Genomic DNA, 18,553 nt, shown 5'->3' on the forward strand with positions numbered 1-18,553 from the left:
CAAAAGAGGTACAGATAAAAAGCCTGGAAAACCAGAAATTATATTATGTAGTTTTAAATACAACTATTTGGGTAAATAAAATCTTTCTGTCGGTATTGAAAAGTGCTGTCAGCACACAATGCTACTAGTGTGACGCTAGAAGGGGGCTGTGCAACCAGCAGGATTCATGCTAGAATATTCTCCTGGACCTTTGACCTACCGGATGAAAGTAAGTGCACTAGGTGATTCTTTGAAAAGAATGACAGCATGAGGTGTCACGCGTCCTGTAAACCGTTCACACAGTGAAAGAGAAAGGGGGAAGGAAACAGAGGAAAGGAGCCTGCACTCACCTCTAACGCTGGAGCGGGTTTCACCACTTCTCTCCCCAGGGAAGTGTCTGTAGAGGCAGAGCGTGGAGGCCCCCACTTGGGCTGTTTTGGTGTCTCTACTATCTCACTGTTCTCTGCACCCTGCAGTTTAGGAAAATCCAACCTGGTAAATTCAAACTCAGGTTTGGAGGCAGGTCCACACTTTTCAATGATTCTGGATTTCCTGTCTGTTCGTTTATGATAACCATCTGTATTTACAAATTAAAAGTAGAAGAAATTTTAGGTGTTTAATGATCTGTACTCAGGCTTAAGTTGCAGAATAGAAAATCTATCGCTATAGATGCAACACGTTATTGTCCAAACAGCCTAACTTTGCTAGTGCTATTAACCTTCTGTGTTACAGTATAAACATACATGACTGTAAGTCTGCTCTGGTTGGGCCACCAAGCAGAAAAACCAAAACACTAAATTTCAGGAGTAATTCTAAGGTTGATGAGATAGTTACTTTGGCCTAATTGTACATCTGGGCATTTTGATTTTTCTTAATACACATTTTAGAGTTTTGCAAATTTAAAGAGACACTAACAAATTTCCTTTAAGTAATGAATGGTCCCTAACTTAGTCTGCTAGAACAAACTGGAGAGAAGTGGAACTGAACTTACAACCTCTGTCCTTTCTCCTTCAAATGCAAATAAATGACATGCAGGCTGCAGTGCGTAACACCCGTGTTTAATGATAAGGCCAGAGTCACACAGGTAACGGCTCACTTCCCTTTCACCTTTCCATGCACCAGAGAGTAAGTGAAATCAATGCAAAGAGAAAAATGTATACGCCAAGTCACATAAATGGCACCTGTAAATAAACGACAGGCCTTTCCCAGTGAGCACACCATCAGGAAGGTTTAAGTCCTCATAGAAACAGGGGATGGCTGTAACCAAACTACATTTGGAATTAAATTTCAGGGGGAAAAAGACCATGTCGAATCACTAACTTTTTCAGCCACAAACCAGAATGGTAGTTTTCAAGACAGAACAGACAACACTTCCGGCATGAATAAAATCAGTGGCCTGAGCAAACACACGGCGCAGGGATGGGAGTAGGACAGAATCGCAGTCCCATCTACTGAGAACTCTTCCCACAGAACTCCGGAGCAGCTGTGTGAGAAAGGAGCGTGGCCAGGCACAGTACAAGGGATGTGGTTGTGATCCGCTTTTAAGGACGGTTTGAGGTGTGTGGTCGTTACCTACCTGTTATGTAACCTTAGACAAGTCCTTGTGTAACACAAGGTAATAACACGTTAAGGGCACATCAGAGCCCACATGCCACAGGTCCCCGTCCCGGGAGGAAAGGCCTCCAGGATCCCACAGGAAGCCTGGTGGCCTCAGCTTTTCACAATAAACCCAAAGAACAGCAACAGCAATGCCCCTGGGTGGGTAGGGTGGGTTGACATAAGACAAAACATAGAGTTCATTACCTTTACCTGATTTCAAATTAGAGTCAGCACGAAAGGACAAACAATGTGAGCTTCTCACTGACTTTATATCAGATGATACAGTTCCATCAGCCTTTTTACCGGCAAACTTTTGCTCATCATATGTTTTTTTCTGCAGAAAACATAAAAAAGTAACATGAATTAGAAAAACTGTAGTTGACCCTTGAATGACCAGCCTCCCAGCAATAGATAATCTGTGTGTAACTTCTGACTCCTCCAAAACTTAACAGACTACTGTTGACCAGAAGCTTTACTGATAATATAAACAGTCAATTAACACATATGTTGTATTTTACATGTATTATATCCTGTACTTTTACAATAAACTGCACTAGAGGAAAAAATATGTTAAGAAAATAGTTGCCGAAACCGGTTTGGCTCAGTGGATAGAGCATCGGCCTGCGGACTGAAAGGTCCCAGGTTCGATTCCGGTCAAGGGCATGTACCTGGGTTGTGGGCACATCCCCAGTAGGAGATGTGCAGGAGGCAGCTGATCGATGTTTCTCTCTCATCGATGTTTCTAACTCTCTATCTCTCTCCCTTCCTCTCTGTAAAAAATCAATAAAATATATTAAAAAAAAAATCCTCTGTGAGGAATGAAAAAATATTAAAAAAAAAAGAAAAAAGAAAATAGTAGGGTTTGCCTGCATGCTTTTTCAAAGGGTCGCAAATCTCCTAAAAATTTTCTAATACATTTATTGAAAAAAAATCCACATATAAGTGGATCCAGTGGTGCATTTCAATCCTGTGTTATTCACGGATTAACTGTACCTTTAGCCCAGCCAGTGGGCTCAGTGGTTGAGCGTCAACCTATGAACCAGGAGGTCACGGTTCCATTCCTGGTCAGAGCACATGCCCAGATTGCAGACTCGATCCCCAGTGTGGGGCGTGCAGGAGACAGCCAGTCAATGATTCTTTCTCATCACTGATGTTTCTCTCTCTCTCTCCCTCTCCCTTCCTCTCTGAAATCAATAAAAATATATTTAAAAAATAAAAACTGAAACAGGTTTAACACTGAAAATATATATTTAAGTATTGACAACTCAACCATTTTTTAAAAGGTTAGATCAAATAAGTTCTTAAATACCACAAAAAAGCAATGCTTAAGTTAATGCAAGGATTGACCAATTCTTTTCATTTTAAATGCTAATGTGACCAAAACCACACACTTACTGACCTTAAACAGAGCTTTCGTGTCTTGTGGGAGAGGGCACACGTGCTCACACTGTGGCTTCGTCTGGAAACCTCGGTAACGACTGGGTTGGCTGTAATCATACTGGGAGCCAGGCATTGGGCAAATATTGTGTGCAGACTCCAGGGTGTAAGGAGAAGGGGTGTATGGGTGAAGAGCCATCTCAGAAGATAAATACTGATGAGGAAATGTTGAAGCTCCAAAGGCCATATCTTCAGGATAGAGTGTCTGCCTAAATAAAACGGGTAAATTTTAGTTACAGATTTCATACCAGAAATCAGGGAGTTTAATATTCTATAATAAAATTGTTTTAACTTTTATTACTTTTGAGGCCATTCACTCTACACTGAAATGACTCTAATTACTAAAAGCTAAACGAAACCACTGAGCCTTTCTTTCTATCTGTTTCTTTCAAAAACAGATGCTGACCTAGTTTTATTTTTTCACTACTGAGCTGGAACATCCTCAACAGGAGCCTGAAGGTGCCCCAGTAGCTTTTCATTCTCAAGACGTCAAATATTCGGGAAAGACTCTCAGTGACGCTGGCCAAAGGGGCCATCCAGACCACCCTCTCTACAGAGGCTCCCACTGACCAGATCTATCCTCCATCCCACGCCCTGCAGGGCCTCTTCCCGCGGCCCGCAGACTTCCTGCTGCAGCGCTTTGCAGCTCCCAGCCCACCACCTGTGTTCCCAACCTGCAGAGCCAGAGCCACAGAGGGACGCTGCGTGCACACTGGTCCGGGAATCAGACCCTGCTGACCAGATGGACACCATCTGCGAACATTGCCATGGCTCCAATTTGCTTGAGCGGCTAAACTAAACCAAAATACAATGTAACAGTGATTTTTTTTTTTTTTTTTTTTTTTTTTAGCAAATACTGCCAGAGGATTCAACCATTTTGAAACGAAAGCTCATACACTGACAAAATGCTAAAAAGCTGAGTTAAAACACAAATCATAACCTTTTCATTCCCACAAATAAGCACTAAAATGTTTCTGTGGATTTCTACAGCTGAAAAATTTCTTGTAGCAAATCAATGAAATCCCGAAGTGTGCTGGTCCACTGAAAAGCGGGAGAACCCGAAGCTAAGAACAAGACACTCTACATGATCTTCCATCTGTGTGCCGTCAGGAGATGCGGGCCCAGGTCCCAGCACCCTTATTAAACATCCCCGTTCTACTCTGCCGCGGGTTAAGAACCTGCACGGAAGCAGAAAGGGAGCCAGTCTACAGAGGGACCTGGAAGACACCCGTGAGGATGGGCACTGCTCTTGTTTCCATGCAGTACGTAATCACAGGCTGCCTGGTATCACTGCCTATCCTATCTAATAAAGAGCTAATATGCTAATTAGTCCAAACAGCAGAACGACTGTCCGGACAACCTTCCGGACGTAGCGAGGGCAGAGCCCCTTGCACGAATTTTGTGCATCAGGCCTCTAGTTAATTCATGGTATTTTAAGGTTAGATCTTGTAAAATATTTTACTCATTGCCAATTTATTCTAGTAATGAAGCATTCTTAATTAAAAAACAAACAAAACTGGCTTTTGTCTGCCCCCCAGACCACTAGCTAGTGCTGCGCCTTGAAGAGGGAGACTGAAAGCTGTGTCCTGTTCCTCAGACAGACACTACCCCTGGATGTGACTCCCATTTTATTTTGTTTGATGCTCAGAAAATCTAACGGGGGTCAGACGAAGGTGAGAGATGCCTGTTCTTCACAAGACGGGCAAAGAAGTTGGGTTGATAGGGAAAAAGTAACAAAGACTATCCCAAGCCCAAAATCTGGGTAAATGAACAGATCAAGGAAATTTAGGTAAAGAAGAAAAGGGGGATAGATCCAATGGGGTTGTTTAAGAAAGATGGAAACATCGACTTAACTGTTCCACTTCTTCATGCATTCATTGGTTGATTCTAGTATGTGCCTGGACCAGGGATCAAACCCGCAACTTTGGCTTCTCAGAACAATGGTCTAATCCAGGGTCTCAAACTATGGCCCGCGGGCCACATGCAAATACAAATATTGTATTTGTTCCTTTTTTGTTTTTTTACTTCAAAATAAGATGTGTGCAGTGTGCATAGGAATTTGTTCATAGTTTTTTTTTAAACTATAGTCCGGCCTATGGCATGGCTTCCTCTGCACTCTATCACTTCCCCCCATCTGGCACATATAAACCCAAAACTTAACACCTGGTCCCCGAACCAGCCCCACTTCCAACTTGTGTTCTCATGAGTGATCCCACCAGTCTTTCTAGGTATTCAACTGGAAACTGCTTTACACCTTTCCCACCAACACCCTAGGGACAGCCACAGAGCTCTTTCCTCTTACAGCAGGTCTCCATGTATTTTCTTCTGTTTCCCGTGCCTGGAACCCAGTCAAAGTCTTCAAGCCCCTCTCCCTTAAAGTCAAACCAGAATCCAGAAGTGAACCCAAAAGCTCCCTATTTCGTACTCACCAAACCTAAACTTTCAGCTGTACTATGTAGGCTTTTATTTATTTATTTTAAAATGTTTTTATTTATTTTTTTTTTTAGAGAAAGGGAGAGTGAGAGAGAAACATCAATTGGATGCCTCCTGCATGCACCCCAACTAGGAATTGAGCCTGCAACCTGGGCAAGTGCCCTGACCAGGAATAGAACTGACAACCTTTTGGTGCAGAGGACAATGCTCAATCAACTGAGCCACACTGGCCAAGGCACTAATTGTCTAATGGTGCCCCCTTAACAAAAGGAACTCACTCCTCTGCTGTCTTCCCAACACATCTTTTACCTGTTCCCTTCAGTCAGGCCAGCACCTGTCAGGGATCCAGCCACTCCTCCAGCCACCAAACTGATCTGCGCCATAGTGTCAGCACTGCTGGTTCTCAAAGCTGGCAGGTTTTACCTTAAAAGCATCACTTGGGCATTGTGACTTTTCACAGCATATACAAGATGCTGAAAATGTTCAAACAAACTCTTGCCAACAGCAATAGCAGCCTTGGGACATACAACTGAACTCAGGTTAAAAGAACTGAGTGCTGATTCTGATTCTGGTGTTACCTACCTGAATAACTTTGGACAAGCAATTCTAGCCTCAGTCTCATGTGTAAAAATAACACTACCTCCCTGTCAACCTCATGGATGTGACAAGCATGAAAAACCATATACAATACTCAAACAAAATACAACAGAGAACTAATTTTGTCTGCATAGCCTCTATCTGCTCATTACACAATAAATAATTAGTACTTTCCAAATGGGCAATTCTATATACCAGAATACTTCTGATATTTGTCTAGTCTGTGACATAAATTTAGAGAAGATTGGTACATTTTCTTTAATCTCTACCAGTTCAAGTCTATAAAAAAAATTGACAAAGAGTACAGCTCATGAGGTAGTCATTCCCCTTTATCATCTAGCACTTTCCATATAGTAGCCTGTCAATAATTAACTCCAACTGAATAAATGAAGTCCCTTTGAGTGCACTGTTACACACGGGAGTTAGACAAAGTCTGTAAAAGGTTACTCCCCTCCTTTAAAGGGATGTACAGAATTAGATGGTTATAGTGGAACTAATAGGAATGTCTGTTATGGAAAAGGCTACTCCTTTTTCTTACAGCAACAACATATCTCCATTTAAACAAAATCTGACTAGAGCAATGCACTTCTTAACCTACAATAGAATTGACTAGGTAATCCCTTCTCGAGTACTTAAAGTCTCCCCAATTCACCCCCACTTTAAAGTCTCTTCTTTCTAACCGTGCCCCTTTGATTTCATGACCCCGTTGTCCCTAATTGTTTTCTTGCAAGTCAGGAATATTGTCAGCCAATCTTTTCCTTAGTTATAAACAATTAAAAAACAAAATCAAAGCTAAAAAGGATAAGGGGTTAAGAAACATAATTTTTAAATTAAGAACTGCACAACCTTGAGCCTCTGATCGGTCATGTTCAAGTTATTGTCAGGACAGGACGTTGCTTTAGATGTTTTCCACCTTTATTTTGAGTTACTAAAATCCCACCCAGCAGCTGGCTTAGAGGCCTCGTCACTGAGATGCATTTTGTATTAATTATGTGAACCACCCAAAATAGGGAACAACTCAAATGAGACCCATGCCAACATCCCTTTACAAACAGTGCAATTACAGTGGAAAACGTGGGCATTCCTACCAAAGACCTTCATCACATACAGGCAGGTCTTCAACTTTTGTCAAAAAATACAACTTTCTTCAGGCAGGTGTGGCTCAATGGTTGAGCATCGACCTATGAACCAGAGGTCAAGGTTCAAGATTCCTGGTCAGAGCACATGCCCTGGTTTTAGGCTAGATTCCCAGTAGGGGGTGTTCGGGAGACAGCTGATCAATGATTCTCTCTACTCTTTGATGTTTCTCTCTCTCTCTCCCTCTCCCTTCCTCTCTGAAATCAATACAAATGCATTTAAAAATGTTACCCAAAATACTGGAGTGCGTAAAGAGAAAGAAAAGGAGAGCCGAAACTTCCGTTTCTGCGGCGGACACACTGAAGTGGTGCTACCGGCTCAGACCCTTCTGGTGAAGGAGCCTCTTCTCTGAGGACCCCAACGTGGTAGCTACGGCATATTTTAAAGCTATTCACCATCAAAGCCAAGAAACAAAGTCCTGGGTAAGGCAGGTGTTTGTAAGCATACATACTCAGGCACAGGTAGCTCCTGAACGCAAGGATAGTACGCGGCTGCACAGCTAGGGAACACGGGTGCTTCTGAAGACTCTAACCATGCCACACTGAGCCCAGCAAATTTGGGGACAAACGGTTTGACATCTGCTGACAACTTGATGCCCTGAGGGGGAAAAAGGAGGTTATAGCTACACATATTATGAGATCAACCAAATGTAAACAAACAAAAAAAACAGTGGCTCCTTTCTAGCAGCTCCTAGAAATAAATGCTAATCTCAGTGCTGTTGTTCAAATAACTCTGCCTTATACTGAAGATGAGCGTTTGCCAACAATTTCTCCCCCAATGCTTTTTTTTTTTAAGAGAATACTTATTGTTTAAATCCTCACATGAGGGTATGCTTATTGATTTTAGAGGGGGCGGGGAAGAAGGCAGGGAGCGAGGGAAAGAAGCATCGATGTGAAAGAGAGCATGGCTCAGCGGCACCACCCCCTTCTCCCCCACCACTGGGGACCAAACCTGCAACCCTTCGGTGTACAGGGCGATGCTCCCCTCCGGGGCCCCATTGCTTTTAACTGGAAAAACCAGTCTACCAAATATTAAAAGTGAAAAATAAGGACACCAATTCAATGGGAGTAAAATTCAGCCCGGATTATACAGTAGGACCGCAAGTGGTGTTTCCTTAGCTTCAAACTCGGAAAAGGGGCGTTGTACCCCCTCCGGCTGTAGCCAGGGATCCGCCGGATCGTAGCACCGTCGGCAGTCACACCCACGGGATGCTTACCTGCAGCACCCTAAACACACCGCGAGTTCATTTCCACTGAATTGCTCAAAAAATTACACAAACCATTTGTTTTGTTTTGTTGAAACGCAAAAGTCATTTTGCTAGAAAATCGACCACCAGAGGAACATGGGAGTAAAACGAGATCTGGGTTCCTGGACGCGCAGTGACAGGTTTACTTCCACTGGCAGCTCTTGAGCACGCGCTCCGCCGTCTGAAGCCAGAGCGCCGGGCGCCAGCGAGGGCCCCGCTGCGACCGCGAGCGGAGACTCCGCCTCGAACGCGCTCGAGCGAGGACTTCCACAAGCCCCGCCCGGCCACGAGCGGCGGCCGAGCCGAGCCGAACCGGGGCCGGAGCCCGCGCGGCCCTCCCTCCGCGGCCTCCCCTTGACGGCTCCCTGCGCACCCGGTCAGCGGGGCGGCGTGGGCGCCGGGCTGGGGAGCTGGCCGCCCGCCCCTGCGTTCCGCGGCCCCCACACCTCCGGCTGCCCGGCCGCCGCCCTCACCTCGCCCGCGGGCTCCCGCGGCCCCTCCGACGCCATGGCCCGCGGCTCGGAGGCGGCCCGGCCCCGGAGGCCAGCAGCCGCCCCGTCGGCTGGGCGGACTAGCGCCGAGCGCTCGCCCACCCCTCTCCACCTTCCGGGCGGACGCCAGGAAGTGCGTCACAGAAACGCGCCCAGGCCAGCCCTGCTTCCGGCGGGAGGTGCCCGCGGCGGGCGGGGCTCCGGCTCTGACCCCGCGTGTACTGTTCTGCAACGGCAGTGGGAGCGCGCGGGATGCGCGCGGGCACGACCAGCGAGGAGCCCACACGGTGGGAGGCGCCTGGGGCGGGCGGGGCGGGATGTGCAAGGCTGGGGACCGGGAAGTGCACACCCGCAGCCCTGCAGCCCTGGAAACCGACTTGGTGTCCTAACTCCCAGCAACGTAAAGCACTTTGGAAGTAACCACAGAATTTAAAACTACTCCGCTCTTTCCAACAATGAGGCATTGGCTACTGGGAAAGGTGCTGGGAAAGGCAGAGATGGAGTAGTAACCTGGTTTACGTGGGAGAACAGTGCCCTCAGAGAAGCAGGTAGGGTGAGACATGGACGCTGGGCCTGGGGCCCGCGAGGTGGGGGGGGGGGGGGGGGGCTGCGGAGTGGGTATGGCGGGATGGGGGCGCCCGGAGGAAGCTGCAGGCATTAGAGTTAAGGCTTGCTGACAGTGTAGGCTGTTTCACCCATAGGGTTTGATTCTAGGAAACCTGTGCCTTGCACTGAGAAGGGTTGAGTGACTACCAAGTACTTCAAGCAGGAAAAATGCAGATAGCTCATTCTTAAGGTTTTCTTCTGCTCGGGTCCCACAGGTTAATTAAACGTGCTTGGACACACCGAAAACCCCAGGGTGTGGAGAGGGCTAGGGTTTGGCCATAGTAATCAATGGCGGAGGCTGGGGACAGGGGACTTCTCCGCTTCCTGTGTTCTTCGGTCTGCCCTAGATGCTTGCTTAGCAATCCTGGCATCCTTCTGTTGGCTTGCTGTGGGGACCCTGTTTAGAGTGCACCGGCTGATCAAGGCTACTCTGAGCCTGGGACTAGTAATCAGAATATTCAAGGCTGAGATACCATACACATACCATACACAGGTCCAAGGACTATGTGCAGGTGCACAGCAAGCACAACTCACAGGGTCACTGCACTAATATAACCCAAATGATTGATGTCATTGTTGGCAACTGGCCTTCCTGTAAGGCAGTGATGGCGAACCTATGACACACGTGTCAGAGGTGACACACGAACTCATTTTTTTGATTAATTTTTCTTTGTTAAATGGCATTTAAATATATAAAATATCAAAAATGTGTTTTACTATGGCTGCAAATATCAAAAAATTTCTATGTGACACAGCACCAGAGTTGTTAGGGTTTTTCAAAATGCTGACACGCCGAGCTCCTAAGGTTCGCCATCACTGCTCTAAGGAGTAGAATACATGGCATTGACCAGCCAGTGTGCGAGGTCAGGCGCAGCGGATGTAGCCACCAGAGGGAAGCCAGAGAAGCTGCTGAGCCCGACAGCTCAGAGGCTGAGTCTCGAGACAGCATGCGCTGCTCCACTAATAGCTGTAGGTGCAGAGGCTGTTAGAGGTGCTACTGCTTTGTGGGAAAGCTGTATCAGCCGCTGTGCAGCTAGCTGTACAGGACTCACTACGAAGAACTGTTTCATCTAGCTCCTACAATAGACTCACTCTTATACACCCACGACTTCTCATGGTTTCTCCGTCTGAGACCCAGCAGAGGGGCTCGGACCCGACACCTGTAACTAATGAGAAGATAGAGGAGGTACTTGGACTAGAGTTCCTAACAGTGTAGCAAATAGGGTTTGAGAAGGGACCTACTTGGGCATATTTGGGAAGAATTTTAGAATAAATGGACCCAGAGACCCAGAGCTCTGGATGTTTCTGACACTTGCTAACCCTGGACTTCTAGTGGATGGGTCCCTGGGGGCAGGAAGTTCTAGACTGCTCCAGTCTTTACTGTGCTCATGTGTAAAGGCACCCCTTTCTAAAGAGACAGAGGACCACCAAACTTTGGTCTTATATTTACCACAGCTCATTTAAAAGGATTCTTCAGCATACCAATGAAGAGAGACTGCATTAACTTTAAATTATTTCCCAAGCAGCTAAAAGGCAATTTACAGTCACAGAATACATATGGAATGGAGGTTGTGGTGTTTTTTTAAGGGTGCTTTTGAACTTTCAAAACCGCTGTGATATTTTATAGGAAACCCCACCTGGCAAATGAAAAGGGAGAAACAGGGCTAAGTGGTTTCTCCCAAGGCCACTAGATGTGGCCGTTCTTGGGTAAGTGGAAGCAGCCCAGAGTATTGAGTTGGACTTCTTTTTGTTCAAGTGGAGATTCTAGATAATTCTCTGTGAACTAGACTAATAATAGAGCTATAAAATCTACTTTAGTAAATTTATCCCTAGTTCTTGGTTTCTTCATTAGTAAATTAAATGGTACCCTCATCAGCAAGCTATTTTAAACCCATTTAAAGTAAATTTATTTGCTCAGGACTAAAACTGTAAAACTGAAACCATCCAACTTCTACTGATGAATTAATCTTAAAATAAAGTTCAAATAACTTCACAGTGATAAATGCAACATACAAACTTTATTAAACAAAAGTAACAGGTAAAGTCAAACAGGCACTTAAATTTAAGAGAAAAAGTAACTAGAAGAAATTTTATCTTAAACACCTTACAGTAACCTACTTGTAGTTGCATTAACTGAGCTCTGTTGCTGTGAAGAATACAGCTCATGCACAGGTATGGATGAATGATTTGTACATTTTTCAAGTATTCACTGAATACTACTTATATACACATATACATTAAATTTGAAAAAGATTTAATTGACGATCCCCAGATATCTTCATTTTTGTTGATCTTTTGGAAGAGGTCGTCTAAAGAGAAGAATATGTGGCTCTGTGGAAAGAGAATGTTTTATATCATTTTAATATAACATGGTTAATTTTCACTCAGAATTCAAAGAATTCTCAACTGAACCAAAATAAAGTAAAATAAATCTATGGTCAATTAATGTTACTTATTGAGGTAGCTAAAATGAATTTTGCTTCAAAGTCACTGTCCAACAGTGAACAGAAGAAAACCTGATAATGAGACTATTTCCCCAGTGTTTACTCACCTTGGAGAAAAGGGATGGTAAATAGAGAAACTACTTTGAAAGAATGGTTTTTACCTTTGGACTCTCAATTACAGTGAAAAATAAAGAGAAAAGTTATCTGTGGGGCAAAGACACCTAACACCTCATTCAAAAACAACCAGCTTATAAATCTGCATGTCTCAGGGATCCAGTTAAGTTCCTCGATTGCTTTTGCATTATCTGGAGAAACACCTCTTGAACTCTAATATGATTACATGCCCTAATCCCAAGAAAGTTGTGTATCTTAAGTTTTTTTCTTAAAGTTTTATGTGGTTGTAAGTTTTTGACGCTGCTGCTTTTCTTTAATAAAAGTGGAAAACAAGATAGCTTTAGTTGCATTTCTGCAGCATGTCTTCGCATTCTGTTGGAAGCATTATAAATCCTTGAAGTTAGATTTATTGATAACCCATAAATAGAATATAACCCCACAAAGGTTTAGTTTAGTACAGTGGTTCCCAATCTTTTTTTTGCCATGCCCCACCTAAGCATGTCTAAAATCCTGATCTCTCCCCCTCTCACATGACATATACTTCTTATTATTCAAAAAATGAACTATTCACATTAGGAAGCCTAAAAGGCCATTAACTTGGTCTAAACAAGCTTCCAACCAAAGAACATGGCATCCATGAAAGAGAAAAAAGAACAGTTGAAGTAGAGGAAGAAATCACTAAGAAATTGTTTAAAAAAACAGTAATAATATGAAGTGATATGAAAAAATAGCAAATAAAGTTTCAAAACATATAACAGAGAATTGAAATGCATAAATATGCCACTATATATTTATATACAGTATATGAGGCCCCTAGAACCATAAGGAATGCAAAAAATTCAGTTAATAACTCATTCTCAAATTGCCTCCCTTAAAAATTCAATTGCCCCCTTGTGGGGCACACGCCCCACATTGGGAACCACTGACTTAGTATGTGGAAAACTCTGGTAAATACCACTTAATTAACAAGCACTCATAAATTTGAGTTCACTGGCTATGTTATCTCATTGAATCTTAAATATGGTTGATACCAATTATCCTTTGATAGAAGGCTAAAGGAAAAGACAAATCACTTCAAATTGCATAAATTTCTATACATAAAACTTAAGGGACATGTAAGTTATCTTAAAATAAGTTCTTAGTTTTTAAAGATGGGATACCATAATTCTAAAAATATTTATGGCATAATCTTTAAGGTATTAACAATGACACAAATCTATACATATAAAAAGCCAGGGACTGTAATGACCAGGCAACTGGTTGCTATGCCACCCACTGCAGCCAGTGAACTGCCTGAAAGGGGGGCGTGGGGGGGGCCAGCCAATCACCAGCAGCCCCTCCCCTCAGCTGGGCCAGCCCTAATGGGGCAATTGGGGCCAATTGGGGCAGGCCTGGCCCCGATCCACCCCAATTGGGGCCGGGCCAGCCAGACCCCACCCATGCACAAATTTGTGCACTGGGCCTCTAGTTTAAAAATAAAACAGAACAGCTTATATTTTGACTCAAGTGACGTTTTGCAGGAGAGAAAAATGCATTATTTTAATTTTGGTATTTAATATAAAATTGGAGTAGGGAGGAAAAGAAATCATTCATTCAAAAATAGTTAACTTATCAGTTACTCTAGGATATCAATGAATACCAATATTACTGAAGAGTCAACAACCACAACTGCTACTATTCAGTTAATGCTTTCCCAAATAACAAAATTTACCTGGCTCATGAATCATGTAATGAACCCAGCCAAGACTCTGTTGGACACCAAGTCTCCTCCACTCCTCTTCTGACATCAAATGGGTTTTGGGTACTTGTTTGGAAAGTTCTCTGGGTAACATGACATGCCTGTTGACAGACAACCAATGTAACCAAGTATTAGTGTTCTGTTTGTAAATATACCTTTTTTACAATTATGATCACTTTACACATGCATCTTTAGAATACTTAAAATTTGAGATTTTTTTTGTCCTCAATGTTCTTGAAAGCATATTATGTGAAATGGTGTCTATTGTGAGGACTATAATCTCCACTACCTTTAATTCTGATGTTAATGTCCTATGTTCAAAGTTAGGAAGGTAAGACTATGCAGTCCAAACCTAGAAGGCATTTTACTTAGGATTTTTTTTCCCCAGCAGAGGTTTGCTAGTTGTCTCAATGTTCTTCAGGAATAGGGCCCCTATAACTAAACTGGACATACACTCATGAAAAAAATAAAATAAAAATCGAGATTTCCTTGCAGCTATCTTTGGTCATGTGACTACATCCTGGGCAATAGGATATAAGCAGAAAATAGACAATTTATGGAAAGTGTCCTCAAAAGCAAAAAACATGCCCAATTCTTTTTCTCTTTCCTGTTGATTGTGAAGCAGACTGACCTGATCAGGGAGGAGCTACAGAAGCCATCTAAGACCACAGAAGCAATTGCAAATTGAAGATGGTCTCTGATTAGAGCTGTCACCTGAGCCTCATATAGCCTTTTACATAAGGAGAAAAAAAAGCCTCATTTGTTAACAGTTAATTTGGGTTTCCTATTACTCAACATTGTAGATTTGTAGTAGATACAAATCCTTGTATACTCCAGAAAGTGCTTTATACTTTGCTTAGAATCAAAAGCAAAAAACACTTCAGCTTTCCATTAAGTTACTGACTTACACCCAAAACTTGTTTGTGTGTTTTTTTTAGGAAGGCATGCAATATTCTTCTGTGTCAAAACATACCAATACATCTTTGCTAAATTCTTAAACCTTCACTCCTCCTCCTCCTTAATTGTAATAAAATTATCTTTATAGTATTTCTATACCTGTGAATCATTGCCTGGAGGTGAGAAAGGGGCAATCTGATTACTTTCTGGTGCACAGGAAAAGTGAACCCATCCGTTAAGACTAATCTTTCATCAATTCCTAGTCTGTGGGTGGTTTGTTAAGTACCAATTTCATATTATTTAAATAACAAAAGTGAGCCTAATACAGTTGTATTATGTTGTTAGACTGTCATGAGGTCAAGTCAAATTATGCTTACTATCATTGTTGGTTAAAATTTCACCAATTCCTGTGAACTACATGGTGATCAATACCACCTACCTCCATTCATTCCTAAAATGCTGCTTTAACATCTACTTTTAAGGTTTTGCAAATAACCAGTTATCTTATTTCTATCATATTGTTAGTCTCAAAGAAAATTGTGCACTAACCAGATCTGTACAGTGGGGCCTTGACTTACGAGTGTCCCAACTGAGTTTTTTTGAGATACCAGCTGTCTCTCAGCCGATTTTTTGCATTGAGTTGATAGAGTAATTTGAGTTAACGAGCTCCTTAACGAGCTCGGTCTCAGAACGAATTAAACTCGGCCCCACTGTACTCTTATTAAGTATACCTACACAAATGTATCAACATGTTATTTAGAAAAAAGTGACAACCCCTACCTTCTCCAGAAACCATAGAAACAGGCTCACCATCAAGATGTTTGATTATAAAGGAACAATTTATAGTAAGTAGCTTCAAACTTATAAGAAAATTCTACCTGTAGTTCACTTCATGGAGATGTTTTCTAACTGTGTGTAAGAAAAATTACTTCCAAAACTCAATGTTTACTTCAGTATTATGGGCTTTTCATGGAGGAAAGTAAAGACAAATATAAACAAAGGTGCTACAAAATGCAATTCGAAAGTAGTTGTGGATGGGATTTTTAAAATACTAATATACAGCGTTTATAAATTTAAATCCATACAATCTTATAATACTTGTTCCAAGTGTTACTTAACAGAACTAAGCCTTGAAGTTCATTTACAAAGTTAAGTAAAAGAGATAGGAAATTGCCTTAGCCGGTTTGGCTCAGTCAACAGAATGTTGGCCTACAGACCGAAGGGTCCGGGGTTCAGTTCCGGTCAAGGGAACATCCCTGGGTTGCAGGCTCTATCCCCGGCCCCAACGGCAACCAGTTGATCTCTCACATCGATCTTTCTGTCTCTACCCCTACCTTCCACTCTCCAAAAATCAAGGGAAAAATATCCTTGGGTGAGGATTAAAAAAATTATTTAAAATTTAAATTAACTTTTTTTAAAAAAGGAAATTAAGTTTGCATTCACAAAAGAAAAAAATCAAAGATGTAGATAATTGCATACTGGCAAAAATAAACACCTGAAATCCACATTGCATGCTGCACCACCATATACAAACTTCCCTAGATTCACACCTCTGATTGTATTACTAATTATCGATGTGCCTGTAGAAGTATCTCTGAAGATTAATCACGGTTCTGCTCCTATAAAGGCAAGTGGCTTGGTCAAGAAAGATCGTCATCTTTAATTAATAATGGTTTAGAATAGATCACTTCAATTATGACAGGATTTTCTTCTACACATTAATACACACAAACCACCAAGTAAATTCGGCTTATTTAGTGCTCAATGATTGTTGGTTTATTGAAACTAAAAAGTAAACTACTGCCAGAAGACCCAAAAAATGTCAATTTACTTGGAGCCCTGTTTCAGAATTAATTTTCCAGGTTAAGATGGGAAATACGGTTTACATTCTGCACATTATTGTCTATGGCCGCTGGGCTTTGTGCCATCCTATTACAGGAAACTGTGTAGTATGTAGTTACTATGTAAGAATGAGATAGTCAACTTCCTATTTACATCCAGAACGGCAGCGTTTTCTGGTTGGAAAATATGAAACAATGCAGGATTACTAATCTCTAAAACTCTCCGCTTTCTTCTAAGAACATAGATTCCCCAGGAGAGAGCGACGCGCCGAACACCATGTCCTTCCTTCCGGAACAGCCTCCTGCGCGAGCTCACTGGAGGGCCGCGGGCGGGCGGGGAGGCTCCCGGCGCTCCCGGAGGCGGGTGGCCGCGGTCTCGGAAGCCACGCCCCGGGAGGCGGACCAGCCAATAGAGGCCGCGCTCCTCCCTCCCGCAGGCCAGGTGCTAATTCCACAGATTGATTTAGCGACCGAGACTCTGCACCCCAGCTTCCCCGCAGCGAGGTGTGGCCGAGCACCGGCCGGAAAAGGCGCCCAACGTCCACCCGAGCTCTCAGTTTAGTCAGAAAAGAAAGCCCCCTGAATAATTCCCTCGGTCACCATGGCTAACGCTCTAAACGCTACGTAGGTCACCCAATACACACTTTCAAAGCCCAATCAATATGCCAAGTTTTCGGGGGTTCCCCCTCAAGGTCACTTTTAGTATCATTAACAGCAAAAGCAAAAAAAACATACAAAAAAACCCCACGTATTTCCTCTATGTAAACAGAGCCCAGAGGGCCGACGCGCCTGAGGCCGAGTCTGGCTTTAAGGCGGCGGCTTCGCACCAGAAGCCGCCCGGTCCGCGCCCCTGCCTCAGCCGTTTCACCCACGGAACAAAGAGCGGCGGCCGGTGCGGCCTGCGCAAGAGAGAGGGGCGCTCGGCCCGACCAGCCCCCACCCAGCTCCCGGCGGACCGCAGCCCCGACTTCCGGCCTCACCCGAGCCGGCGGCCGCCCTAGCTGAGGAGCCCGCGGGCCGGCGCTCACCGGTACTCGTAGTGCTCGTCGAAGTACTTGTCTGAGTAGTAGATCTGCTTGTGGGCCATCCTGCCAGCAGAGGAGCGCCGCGGAGGGCAGCCACGGGGCGGGAGCAGCGGGCGCAGCGAACCAACCGTCCGCGTCCGGCCGAGGAAACGACTCGACTGCAACCAACCGACCACAAGCGGAACGACCCCGGTTTGAATCCGACAGCCCGCCGCTGATTGGAAGACGACGCCGACCAATCACCTTTTGTGCAAAATGCGGTAAGGCGGAGCCGGCTGCCAACCTATCGGCACCGCGACTCCGCGACGTAGACTCCCAGGATCAGCCACTCAGAAGCCTGTTGCGAGGTTACCCCAAGGAAGAAGTAGATGATTGGCATGGCCTGGAGGCGGGGCGCTCCCTTACGTAAGGGGCGTGTATGGAAGGGCGGAGACGGGGACGTTGAGGGCCCCAGGGCGCGTGCGTAGGGGTTTAGAACGTTCCTAGTCCGCAGTGCCGTTAGGCCGGCGAACCTGCGGAAGTGGTGAGATGTCGCGAGGTTTGGCGAGACCGGGGCGGGGCGGGGCTGACCGCCCGGCGGTCGCTGGTGGGCTGGCGCAATACCCGGATGCCTGGCCGGGGTGGCGTGCCCCAGGTCTGTGGGAGGTGGGCGAGCAGAATGGCCACGCTAGACCGAGGGAAGCCCGGGTTGGGGGAGAGAGGGGACCAAGTGGGTTTGGTGGTAGGGGCGCGGGGAAGCCCAGGTTGTGCCGCGGGGAACGTTCTCGCAGGCGGCCCGGGGGTGCGCTGACGCGGAGGCGGGCCCAGCCCAGAGGCCAGGCGCTGGGAAGAGGTGTTCCCGTGCCGTGCGCACCTCGGATCGCAGCCCCGAGGGCAGGCGTGTGTGTGCTTTTCTAGTGTCGGTTCCTAAAATAATGCTTACTGTGGGCGGAAAGGGTCAGGCGCAGGAAGGCCTGCATGGCCGTCTTG

The 18,553-nt window shown here is 44.6% G+C and overlaps 2 protein-coding genes and 1 long non-coding RNA gene across 14 annotated transcripts in view; 1 reads left to right on the forward strand and 2 right to left on the reverse strand.

Annotated features, from left to right (window-relative positions):
• The window catches only part of SECISBP2 (SECIS binding protein 2), a 33,625-nt gene extending 24,596 nt beyond the window's left edge, over positions 1–9,029 (reverse strand). For 10 of the 12 annotated variants that reach the window (XM_081104078.1, XM_081104077.1, XM_081104087.1 and 7 more), the window contains exons 1-5: positions 8,902–9,029; positions 7,634–7,779; positions 2,978–3,224; positions 1,789–1,912; positions 330–556 (exon numbers count right to left, since the gene is read on the reverse strand). In XM_081104078.1, the coding sequence (XP_080960204.1) occupies positions 330–556; positions 1,789–1,912; positions 2,978–3,224; positions 7,634–7,779; positions 8,902–8,937 (780 nt within the window). In that variant the 5' untranslated portion in view covers positions 8,938–9,029. Of the gene's footprint in view, positions 1–329; positions 557–1,782; positions 1,913–2,977; positions 3,225–7,633; positions 7,780–8,901 lie in introns of all 12 variants that reach the window. The other 2 variants (XM_081104080.1, XM_081104079.1) reach the window with 2 other exon arrangements.
• Positions 9,030–9,100: 71 nt separating this feature from the next.
• Positions 9,101–18,553, forward strand: part of LOC308528486 — a 77,531-nt gene continuing 68,078 nt past the window's right edge. Inside the window, exon 1 of the long non-coding RNA XR_013996701.1 lies at positions 9,101–9,467. This is a non-coding gene — a long non-coding RNA (uncharacterized lncRNA). The remainder of the gene's footprint in view (positions 9,468–18,553) is intronic.
• Positions 11,525–17,754, reverse strand: CKS2 (CDC28 protein kinase regulatory subunit 2). Its single transcript, XM_081104092.1, has 3 exons — positions 17,588–17,754; positions 13,795–13,922; positions 11,525–11,856 (listed from the first exon to the last, which is right to left on the reverse strand). The coding sequence occupies exons 1-3, from the start codon at positions 17,644–17,646 to the stop codon at positions 11,804–11,806; spliced, it is 240 nt and encodes a 79-aa protein (XP_080960218.1). The 5' UTR covers positions 17,647–17,754; the 3' UTR covers positions 11,525–11,803.

Source organism: Myotis nattereri (genome assembly GCF_964212035.1).
Source record: "Myotis nattereri genome assembly, chromosome: 12".
Classification (NCBI taxonomy): Eukaryota; Metazoa; Chordata; class Mammalia; order Chiroptera; family Vespertilionidae; genus Myotis; species Myotis nattereri.